Here is a 12,723-nt window from a genome sequence, read left to right as displayed (position 1 = left end):
TCTTTAAACTGTGGGGTTGAGTATCATTTCATATGTTTAAAAGTCATTAATGTTTAATTTTTCTTTGATTGAACTACTACATCAACGTTTTAGATTACTCATCTTTCATCTTTCCGTTTTTGCCAAAACTGTATTATATTAAAGACAATGGATAATTTTCTGTTGTGCAATTTAGAAATATTGTTTCTCAATTGTTATTTTGACTTTTTTGCTCTATGCAAAAAAAGGAATATGCAATAGTTACATGTATTTTCCTTTCTGCGTTCTGAATTTTGGGTCTTCTTTTATTAAGGCCTAATCTCATTATTTGGGTTTTGTCAAATAAAGTACTGGAAAACAATTGACTTTCCAAAGTAGAATAAATTATTTGTTTAAATGTTATTTGTGTTATGAAGTTGCTTACCAAATTATTTTCTACATGGATTTCAAGGGCAAACCACTGCCCATTACCTTGTAATTAATAGCATCCAAACTAATCAATATTCTGAAATTGTAATTTCTTAACAATTTTTTTTTTTTCTGACAGCTCACAACAATTTTTTCAAAAAGAGGTGAAACTCGGGCTAGTTTCTCCTTCAGATGCTGTTTCTCCAGAAATGTGTCATACCTCTTTGATGAAGTCTTAACTTTCTTTTCTAAATCCCCAATATTCATTTTCCCTTATGAAAGATCACTCAATTGTCATCAGACTTCAATAATATTATCTCAAAAATGATGATTATGTATTTACCTACACACAACAGGATAGGGAAACAAGAAGTGCACTCAGGTTTAGTAATTGCTTCTTTATCAACCCATGTCTGCCACCAGGCAGAGACCTTGTTTTAATCGTCATTGAATGTCCAGAACACCTAATTAAGAGAAGCTGCTCAATAGATATGTGAGCTCAAAGTGAAAGAATGAATGATTGAACAAACAGGGATTTCACCTTTCCGAGCCTTAGTTCCTTCTACAAAACAAAAGTTTGCCAGAAAGAATAGTAAGATAATAGATTTGATAGTAGTTTGAAAAATAAAACATTCAGAAAAGTGGTACTTTCTCCCAAAATTTTGTCTTCTTATTGATGTATTAATTTGTATGTCTATTCCAGAACTTTCTTTATGCTTTGGAAAGTTTTATGCATAATTTTGGCTTATTCAGTTCAATATGCATTTAATAAGCAAATATTCTTTTGTAAGATATGGAATATCGGAAATGCTGACTATGTAATACTGATTACAAGTATAAAATAAAATAGAGGCCAGAGGAAAATAATTCTCATCTAGGGAGAGTATATTGGCTAATAAATTATTATTACATTATCTTTATTTTCACCATCCTCAGTATTATTGTGAAAAAGCCTTAGAGTTTCCATGAGGAAGGCACTGTTAACTATAAAAGTCACACATTCAATATTGTACATTCTATGCTTTCTTCTATAATTGTGTCCTCTCACTAGTTTACTAATTTTTATGTCTATTCCAGGAATCTCTTGATGTTTTAGAAAGTGTTGCTTGTAATTTTGGTTTATTTAATTCAATTTATCAGTATTATGCTAAGTTTCATTGATTGATGAGGTATATAGTAGACCGCTAGATAGATAGATACTCATATCTGGATAAGGACATATTCAAAACATTATTGGACTTCAAGTTCATTGCCAGCCTGAAAGGTCCTTTTGAATCCTCCATTTAAAGGTCTTGCTTTTTATATGGGGAACTGAGGCAGGTAGACACAACAATCATGCAGGAGAAAGGAGAATTGGGAGAAAATAATGTGGTTTAAAAGGAACAACGTTATGTATCTTAAAGCAATGTTTATATTATGTTTGTTAATTTTATTCTATTTCCTTGCAGGTTTAAATGTTTACTTGCTACTTGGCTACTGATTAGAGAACACAAAATGAATAACTCAACAAACTCCTCTAACAATAGCCTGGCTCTTACCAGTCCTTATAAGACATTTGAAGTGGTGTTTATTGTCCTGGTGGCTGGATCCCTCAGTTTGGTGACCATTATCGGGAACATTCTAGTCATGGTTTCCATTAAAGTCAACCGCCACCTCCAGACCGTCAACAATTACTTTTTGTTCAGCTTGGCCTGTGCTGACCTTATCATAGGTGTTTTCTCCATGAACTTGTACACCCTCTACACTGTGATAGGTTACTGGCCTTTGGGACCTGTGGTGTGTGACCTTTGGCTAGCCCTGGACTATGTGGTCAGCAATGCCTCAGTTATGAATCTGCTCATCATCAGCTTTGACAGGTACTTCTGTGTCACAAAACCTCTGACCTACCCAGTCAAGCGGACCACAAAAATGGCAGGTATGATGATTGCAGCTGCCTGGGTCCTCTCTTTCATCCTCTGGGCTCCAGCCATTCTATTCTGGCAGTTCATTGTAGGGGTGAGAACTGTGAAGGATGGGGAGTGCTACATTCAGTTTTTTTCCAATGCTGCTGTCACCTTTGGTACGGCCATTGCAGCATTCTATTTGCCAGTGATCATCATGACTGTGCTATATTGGCACATATCCCGAGCCAGCAAGAGCAGGATAAAGAAGGAAAAGAAGGAGCCTGTGGCCAACCAAGACCCCGTTTCTCCAAGTCTGGTACAAGGAAGGATAGTGAAGCCAAACAATAACAACATGCCCAGCAGTGACGATGGCCTGGAGCACAACAAAATCCAGAATGGCAAAGCCCCCAGAGATCCTGTGACTGAAAACTGTGTTCAGGGAGAGGAGAAAGAGAGCTCCAATGACTCCACCTCAGTCAGTGCTGTTGCCTCTAATATGAGAGATGACGAAATAACTCAGGATGAAAACACAGTTTCCACTTCCCTGGGCCATTCCAAAGATGAGAACTCTAAGCAAACATGCATCAAAATTGGCACCAAGACCCCCAAAAGTGACTCATGTACCCCAACTAATACCACCGTGGAGGTAGTGGGGTCTTCAGGTCAGAATGGAGATGAAAAGCAGAATATTGTAGCCCGCAAGATTGTGAAGATGACTAAGCAGCCTGCAAAAAAGAAGCCTCCTCCTTCCCGAGAAAAGAAAGTCACCAGGACAATCTTGGCTATTCTGTTGGCTTTCATCATCACTTGGGCCCCATACAATGTCATGGTGCTCATTAACACCTTTTGTGCAACTTGCATCCCAAACACTGTGTGGACAATCGGTTACTGGCTTTGTTACATCAACAGCACTATCAACCCTGCCTGCTATGCACTTTGTAATGCCACCTTCAAGAAGACCTTTAAACACCTTCTCATGTGTCATTATAAGAACATAGGCGCTACAAGGTAAAAACATCTTGGAAAAAGATAGAAGGTGGGCAAGGGGAGCTTGAGAAGAATAAAAGGGATAACAGAGCTCCTAGTTTTAAAATCTATGCCACTGCACTTTATAGTCTGATTACAAAACGTGCAATTCAGGAGCCCAGCAGTGACACACTTATCAGGCCTAGGCTCCAGTTTGCAAAAATTGCACCTTATAAACTTCCAGTATTAGGAGCAATGAGACAATGAAAGAAACATGTTGGGATTGTGGATTTACGAAACTATATACTCTTTCTCATACTCTCTTGAAGAAGGGCTTCTGAATCTACAATTTTATCAGTCTCTGCACAAGAGGAATAACCTTGTTCCTTTTTTGTTTCTTTTGTTGTTGTTGTTCTCATGTGTCCTTAAGAGAAGGAAATGCCACAGTCACAAGGTAAACATGGAGACTTAAACATAAAGAAATAGGCATTACACAATGGGGACATAAAGAAAGAAAATCAAAGAAGGATGCAGAAATTGTCTCCAGAGTGTTAAGCATATTTTATTATTTTACAGTCCTATTTAGACGATTGCAATGTAATAAATGCTTATTTTTTGCCTTTCTTTTTCCCACCATGAAAAGAAAGCAAGCAAACAAAAACCCCAACTAGGTCACACCATTTTTCTTCTTGTTATGCCATTATTTTATACATCCCTGTTCTATATGGTTTATAGGCAAAACCTACAGGACTTTCACTAAATCTAGCCAGAGACAGCCATGAAAATGGACATTTCACCTCTCCTCAGTGTGTCCTTTGCATTCGTTGGGGGATATCAAGGCCTATAAGGATTTAGTGCACTTATGAGCCTATATGCGAAATGTTAAAACCAATCTGATTTTCTCCTAAATAGCCTTTTATTTCAACAGAATATCCTACCTAAAACATAAACCTGTTTAAGAAACCAACGTCATTTTGAAGTTGAGGTTTCATCAAATTAAATAATGGACGATTTAGTTGCAGCAAGTTTATTAAAGTCAGGTGAATTTTAAGATTAAAAAATAGAAGTTTAGGACATTCTATTTCAACCCCTGTATGAAATGTTAACTTATAGTAAATGAACTCCTGACTTTGTCAGCAGAAAGGAATGCTGTTTTATTTATTTGGAATCCTAAAGAGGATTAACATACTCACGTAGCACCAATGATTTCTGGGTCAGTCCCTAGAGAATAGGAGCTTCTATCCAATGCCTGCTAAAGGATGATATTCAAATTATAATCAAGTGAGGTTGTCAGCAATTATCCTATGACCCCGTGAAAGGGGAAAAAAAGATATTTAAAAAACTATTACTGAAATAATTACATATTCCATATTCCTCAAATTGTCAATTCTCCCTAACATTATTTAACTTCAAAATTCCCTTATCAGTAGAATTATAGTAATCTTTGTGACAGAAATGTAGTGGCTAACTAAATAGAGGCCAAATGAGCTCACAGAATCTGACAGAAGGATGTAGGTGGCTGTTGCCATACCACCTCTCACCATCTAATTCCAGACCATAATAATCATGTCAGGAACTATTATCTAAGTGGTGGCATTATATAGAATCTTGCCACGTAGAGATTTTTTATTTGGTCATCTAAATAAATATAGAATTAGGATTATACGGATTCATATGTAACTAGTTATTTTTATCCTTTATATTTTTCTTACACTATTTGCTGTAGTTTTCCAATGAGATTTTCTAAAAATGGCTCAATCTATAGAAATCAAATGATAAATGCATCTTCAAATTTCATATTTTGGATTTTAGATTTATGGTATCTTCTCCAGTAATAATAATGTTAATTATATGATAAATTTGTCAATATTAGATCCCAGCATTTAAAAGAGTTATTTTGTATAATTAGCCTCATTGATGCCACCTCAACAATTTGGAGAGTTAAGAAGGAAAAAAAGCATGAGGAAAAAAACCAAAAAAGTTGTACGTTAGTAAGAAGCAAATTGCCAGCAGTATTTATATTTGACTTACCCTTCATAAAAACAATTTCCTGTCTAATTAACTTCAGTCATTACCCCCCAAATAATCTTCCATATTTAAAGCATTCATTTATATAGATTCCCTTACGTACAGTTACTTCAACATGCACTTTTACATTTTAAATTCGTATTTATTTTCATATTGTTTCTTCAAATAAATGAATCAAATGAATGGAAATACCATCAAGCCAGTGGGCTCCTTGACTTTCTGAAACCCAGAGAATTGACTAGCCAAATATTTCCCTTTTTAATTTATTGTATCATTATGATGTAGATTCGGCTTTAGCTGGGAAGAACCCTTTGGCATCAAGGATTCAGGATTCAGGGTCTGTTTTTGTTTGCTCTGACAATCCAAATCACCATGAGTCAAGCTGTCTTTTAGTCTCTGCTGCCATTGTATCCTTCCTTTTCTTCCCTCTGTTATTGATCTTTGCCACAGCCACTGCAACCTCATTGAAAGAGAAACTGTCACGTTAAAGAAAGAAATTGAAGATAGACTGCCACCACGGAAACTTTGTCAAACAGATCAGAAAATGGAAGGAATACTGAAAATGATAGATGATTGGAGAGATATGGAGATTATATTCAAGGATTTTTATTAACCACTGCTGGATTTGTCTATTTCAGTGGCGCTCAAACAGAGACAATTCCCCTCTCCCCGACAGGGGACACGTAGCAATGTGAAAAGACATTTTTGGTTGCCACCCTGGAAGGAATGCTATCAGTATCGAGTGCGTAGAGGCCAGGAATTCTGCTAAATAGCCTATAATGCATAGGACATTTTCCCCCACCCCCTTTAAACAAATATTATTTGGCTCAAAATGTCAACGGTGCCAAGGTTAAGAAACTCTTGTCTGCTTTAAGGGATTTCTAAAGCTTGCCTCTTATTAGTGGGAAAATAATCCTGCATTATTTTTAGAATATCAATGCAGGTTGCTCACCAGTTAGAAAAAGGTAATACTCACCAATCATGTATCAGAAACACTTTTCTTTTGAGTCTGGTGTATGTGTCAGTCACAGATTGGGAACTCAGGCCACATCTACATATCAAAAATCACCAGACTATGCATACAGCACATCTTTTTTCCAGCATCATATTGCTCAATTATGATTGCCACAGATCTAGTCAACTGAGGTAGAAGTAGTTGGCCATCAAAATATTTGTAGTTGATATGGTCAGTTTCTACTGAAGCTGCAATTTTTCCTTTCAAAAAATATTAAGAGCCTCTTTCAGAAACAATATCATTTATCTTCTTTGCATTTACTGGAAAGGTGAATATCTGTAAGGTCTTTGTTTTTTCTCTCTTCATAGCAATAATGTAGCTAGCCCAGAGTGATCTTATAAGAAGAGGAGATTAAGAATATGGAAAAAATCTGTTCATTTCTTGGAAACAAGAAATGAATTTCCCTTTTACCAGTTCATCATTAATTTAATGCCAGCTCCCAAGTATTAGGGCACAGTAATCAATATGAGAAGCCACAAGGGGTACGCCTTCTGGTTTAAAATGTACAAGTTGGATGTCCAACATGCTCCTGCTCTTTGTTCATCCACTGCTTTTTTGATCCTGAAGATCTGACACTGGGAGAGATGGGAATTCAAAATGATGGCAACAATTACTCAGCAATGCAGTCTGTTTTTATTTTCTCCTACTTAGTTCATCGATAGTTTCCTCCCTCTCCCCAATTTGATAATATCCCTTTCAACAACCATAGTACTGGTGTTGCAAATAGTTTAGGAAAGCACCCAAAGCTGGATGAAATTGTGCAAAGTGTATTCTCAGCATGTATATTCAATACCATGCCTCTTAAAAATGCTTCTCTTAAAGGGTGCACGCTGTAGCATGAAATGTGCACATATTTAATGTATCTTCCTGGAATATGCTATGTGCTAAAAATATATATATATTCTATAAATAAAATAATAAAATGTACAATAGAAATACATATTTCTGTATGCAAATAAATATATTATACACAAACTCTTAATATGCAATATGGTATATGTTGCTTCTGAGTAACAAAAGTTGATTTTATATGCTCAATTTTCAAAGAAAATAGTATTTGCATTTGAAGGAAGAGATTTAAGAACAGCCAAAATCCCATATTAAGATTAAACTGTTTTATGATCTTTAAGAGCAGGGCAGATTTTAAATATCCCTTACAGGAAAAAATTAATAACTTTCTGGTATCACTCCATGTGACAACAATGCTTTATTCGCCTGTGCCCCTGACATGCTGCTTCTGACTAGAATCTTCCCAGCTGGTACTGTTCCAACAGCTGTGTTGATCTAGTGTCTGATTACTTGATGAGGTTGCAACCAACCCTTTCTCATACAGTTTCACTCTCTTCCAAATTAACTGATTTTAGTGGAATAAAAAATAATCATACTGGGAGAAAAGGATGACCTTCAGAATGTTTTTCATTCTGACAAGGTAAAATTTCTGTAAGCATCATATTTTAATAAACCACTCTTTCCAATTTGGGTCCAATACAATCTCCCATACATTAAATTCCAGAAATGTTTAATGAAGTATAGTATAATATTATAAGTTTCCCCATGAAATTTTAAGTGGGTAGTTTTTTTTTTTTTTCTAAGTGGCCTATATTTTCTCAATAGCAATCCTCTTCCTCTCCTTGTTTTCCTCTCGACTACCCACATTTCTGAGAACATTTGCATTGATCCATTAGCACAAATCTGTAGTTACCTAATACAGTTATGATATTAGTTGACACTGGACATGCAATTCCAGGAGATGTTTACATTTTAATATAAAAAGTATACATACTGAACATTTAAAGGATTACTATTACAGTTTTTAGATACCAAGTCATGCAGTGGTAGTCATTTTTAAATTAATTTGAGTTCTCTTCAAATTTTAAGGCACAATTCTATGTCTATTTACTTTCTAAATTTTACCTATAACAATTCACCTTGTGAATTGGTGTCTTTGTCTATACCAAAGTCATTTCTAGAAAAATAAAAATATTTGAGTTTTCTATCAACTCCTGTTAGTTTTATATTGTTCTAGTGAAGTGTTCTCATTTCGTTTTTGAGAACTTGAATTGAATTCTATATCGATGAAATGCCAAATGCTATTCCTGACTAGATGATTGCAAATATTGAAACATCAAAAAATCTTGCCATCATAAAGGAAGAATTTTCTACCTCATAACATGTTTCCAATATTTTCTCTCTTGGGAAGCTTTTAGTGCCATGCTTTTAACACCAGGGATTAAAACTAACCATAATGATAAATTTACTTGAAGTACCATTAGAATAATGTCTTACTTTGTTTTCTGTTGATATAACAGAATACTTGAGACTGGGCAATTTGTAAGGAAAAGAAGTTTATTTGGCTTATGGTTCTGGAGGCTGGAAAGTTCAACATAGGGCTGCTGTACCTGGTTAGGGCCTCGTGCTACATTCTAACATGGTGGATGCAATTACATGGTGGAAGCCTGTGCAAAAGAGGCAAAATACAAGGGACAATCTCACTTTATAATGACCTACTTTTGTGGTAAATAACCTAGACCTGCAAGAATGCACTCTCTCTAGCAAAAGGGCATTAATCCCTTCAGAAAGGGGGACCCCTGATGACACAAATATCTCTTACAGGTCCCACCACCTCTCAACACTGCTACACTTGGGACCAAGTCTCAATATGAGTTTTGGTGGGGACAAACCATACTCAAGCCATAGCACATATCAAAGTTTAAAGACAAATACAATAGATGCTTGACTTCTGTCTGTGATATCTCCACTACAGTATATATTTTAAGCATATATTTTTCTATGATGATCTACATCATGTATTTTTCCAGAGACTGCATTTAAACACATTCTTTTTCTTTTCATAGGAGTATTAAGAAAGAATCATTCTGCTACAATGTTGTTTAGAATTACTGGCAAGTAAAAATTATTTGCATTTAAGAAGTAGTTCATCAACCTCTCTCTCCTTAACATACACATACACACACAAGGAAACATACACAACCATACATACTCAGGTACAGAAACACACATATGCCCATACAAATACACACATATACATGCATACAAACACACACAGGTCTCATCCTGTCTATCTTGACAGTTCCCAGAGGCATAACCTTTCTACTACTTCCAAAAGCATTTGGAATATTACTAGAGTAGGCCATGGAACTCTAGAGTTCAGCTGAGCGGTGTTGAAGAAAAAATTCTATTTGCTCCTCTTTGCTCTATGGTCAATTCACTGCACAGTTTTCTAACTCTGTTAGAATCATATGAGTGAGTTTTAGCTCTCTCTCTGCCACCAACAGCCTTCCAGTTGTCTGCAGGGCATCTCTTCATCACATACCAGTGATTACATGGGGTAATGGTGAAAAAACATGTTTAAATCAGAGAAATACATCAGAACACATACAAAACATATCCACAAATTCATATCTTCACAATGGGTGTCCTCAAGCACTGCGCTACTATAAAAGATGGTGCTTTAAATGTCAGCATAATTATCTAGAGTGCTGAGTAAAGGAAACAGTGATACTTTCTCCGCACATTTCTTTCAAAAATCCCTCTCAGACTTTTTTTAGGCATATAGCTCTTTGTACTTATGGAATTGATAGAAATTTAGAAATGAAGCTTACCATGAATATGCAACACATGATCAAATGGTCAAAATGTCTTGTGTCCTGAGTTAATAAACAAGAAAGTCATGTATGCATCTTCCATCATGCAGGAAAAGTAAGATTAACAATCTGATTATTATTATTTTCTTGGTATCTCACTTTTAAAAATTATTAATAAAGAAGTAAATGAAAGTAATTTAAACATCAGATATTAAGTGGTTGAACAATATAATTTCCTTTTTTTCTCAGTCCTACTGGGTAACTTAACCTGCATGGAAAATATAACCTGAACAAGTTTGTATTTAAGCAGAAAAAAATCCATAAGGAATAAAATTTAGAATGAAACAGGAATGATAAAATATGAAGTCCCAGTGAGAAAAGAAAATAAATTATCCCTCAACTCTCTCAAATGATTAATAAAAGTTTAACAGAATTTCTTTTATTGAACCGCTATTATTATTTATTTATGTTTTCTTATGTCCATTTATTATGGTTTTTTCTTATGTCTACTTCATCTCTTTTTAGTATTTTTTTTTATCTTTTAAAACGTTTTAAAGGTAATTTTTATAAATGTTTTGAGAGGCAAACACAAAAATTACTATTTTTCTAAGGATTGCTTTTAATTTGTGTTGTAGTTGACACTGCTACTTCAGAAAGCAAAACCAATTTCTTAAAAAAATACAGTCATGCATATTTTAACAACAGGGATGCATTCTGAGAAATGTTTCTTTAGGCAATTTTGTTGTTGTGTGATCATCCTAGGGTATAAATACACAAATCTATATGATATAGCCTACGTATTAGTCAGTGTTCTCTTAGAGGGACAGAACTAGATAGATACATACATACATACATATACAAAGATATGTATAGGTATTTAAATATATATATATAAAGGGAGTTTATTATGTCTTAAATTACATGATTATAAGGTCTCACAGTAAGCTGCCTGCAAGCTGAGGAGCAAGGAGAGCCAGTCTGAGTCCCAAAACTGAAGAACTTGGAGTCCAATATTTGAGGGCAGGAAGCATCCAGCAGGGGAAAAGGATGCAGGCTGGGAGGCTAGGCCCATCTCATTTTTCACATTTTTCACATTCACTGGCAACTGATTAGATTGTACTCACCTGAGTAAGGGTGGATCTGCCTTCCCCAGTCCACTGACTCAAATGTTAATCTATCTTGGCAACACCCTCACAGACATGCCCAGAATTAATACTTTGATTTCTTCAATCCAGTCAAGTTGACACGCAGGATTAACCATCACAGCCTACTACACACCTAGGCTGTATGGTATAGCCTATTGTATATCGTAGCCTAGACTACAAACCTGTACAGCAAGCAACTGTACTGAATACTGTAGGTAGTTGCAAAACAGTGGTATTTCTGTATCTAAATACACAAAAACATACAAAAGTACAGTAAAATTACAGTATTATAATCTTATGGAATGGAATACTCATATGTGCACACCATCTTAGATGCAGTTTGTCCTTGACCAAACATTGTTAAGTGGTACATGGCTCTACAAGAAAACTGCTGATAATGACATATAAAAAAAAAAAAAAAAAAAAAAAAAAAAAAAAAAACAGAAAAATATGGGCAAAGTGCAAAAATATACAATGAAAAAGCAATTCTATGTACTTAATGATTGCCATTTGTAACTATTTGTGAACAATATGCAGCAATTGCCTCTGTGGTCTCATGGGGGCTCTAAAAGTTTGTTCACAGAGTGGTGGACACTGTCCCATGGCCACCCTCTGAAGTAACCTAGACTGTGCTGCTTTAATGCAGATCTTGGCATGCACAATCAGCAGCTGGGAACGAGTCATCATTAGTTATTTGTCCTAAATCAAGAAATGAAAGTCTATCGAGCCCTCTGTTGGGTACAGAGTGTATGAGGAACTCTATCCTATCACAAACTTGGGAGAAATGAATGAAAATAAAATTATTAAAAGTTTCAGACATGATGAAAATGGCATCTAAATTTATGTTTCATGTATGCATACCTATTTGGAAGCAAATTCTAACAAACAGTATTTCTTGGCCATGTACAGGTGAAATACTTCATGTAAATGACAAATTAGGATTATACTGTTACATTAGCTATAATGATTTCTAAAAATTTGAATGACAAAGGAACCTGTTATCTTTCTTATTTGTTTCCACTGCTTTACTTTTTTATGAGTAAGGTATATAGCATTCACTTGAGAGAAATACACACATAGTATAGAATCCTACTCTTTAAAACATTCTGGGCCGGGCGCAGTGGCTCACGCCTGTAATCCCAGCACTTTGGGAGGCAGAGGAGGGTGGATCACAAGGTCAGGAGATTGAGACCATCCTGGCTAACATGGGGAAACCCCATCTCTACTAAAAATACAAAAAATTAGGCAGGCGAGGTGGTGGGCGCCTGTAGTCCCAGCCACTTGGGAGGCTGAGGCAGGAGAATGGCGTGAATCCGGGAGGCAGAGCGAAGATCGCGCCACTGCACTCCAACCTGGGTGACAGAGCGAGACTCCATCTCAACAAAAAAAAAAAAAAAAAATTCTGTAATAAAATACAGCTATTTAAATGTATGTGAATTCCAAATCACATAGGTTATTTAAGATTGAAAATTTACATACTAGAAAAATTGAAAAATGTCAGTATTCTTTTAAAAAGATATTTTATATTCTACAAATGGTATAAGGATAATTTTTGACAGGCTCTTTAAAGATAATCCAAATTTATATATAAAAATTGGATTGGAAATTATATGTAACTATACACATATAGTTAGTCTTACTATCAAGTTCATGTATTTATACAAGTGTGTATAATTATATACATATTATATGTT

The 12,723-nt window shown here is 35.3% G+C and overlaps 1 protein-coding gene and 1 long non-coding RNA gene across 7 annotated transcripts in view; one reads left to right on the top strand and one right to left on the bottom strand.

Moving 5' to 3' along the window:
• LOC116274462 overlaps window positions 1-2,002 on the bottom strand; it is a 61,776-nt gene extending 59,774 nt beyond the window's left edge. For both annotated transcript variants that reach the window (XR_004183114.1, XR_004183115.1), the window contains exon 1: window positions 1,926-2,002. This is a non-coding gene — a long non-coding RNA (uncharacterized LOC116274462). The remainder of the gene's footprint in view (window positions 1-1,925) is intronic.
• Window positions 1-10,317, top strand: part of CHRM2 (cholinergic receptor muscarinic 2) — a 155,985-nt gene extending 145,668 nt beyond the window's left edge. For all 5 annotated transcript variants that reach the window (XM_017957192.3, XM_003896648.5, XM_017957193.3 and 2 more), the window contains one exon: window positions 1,836-10,317. In XM_017957192.3, coding sequence (XP_017812681.1) covers window positions 1,882-3,282 — 1,401 coding nt within the window. In that variant the 5' untranslated portion in view covers window positions 1,836-1,881 and the 3' untranslated portion in view covers window positions 3,283-10,317. The remainder of the gene's footprint in view (window positions 1-1,835) is intronic.
• The last annotated feature ends 2,406 nt before the right edge of the window (window positions 10,318-12,723 follow it).

This window comes from Papio anubis, chromosome 4, assembly GCF_008728515.1.
Source record: "Papio anubis isolate 15944 chromosome 4, Panubis1.0, whole genome shotgun sequence".
NCBI lineage: Eukaryota > Metazoa > Chordata > Mammalia > Primates > Cercopithecidae > Papio > Papio anubis.
This window is presented reverse-complemented; position numbering and strand designations above follow the sequence as displayed.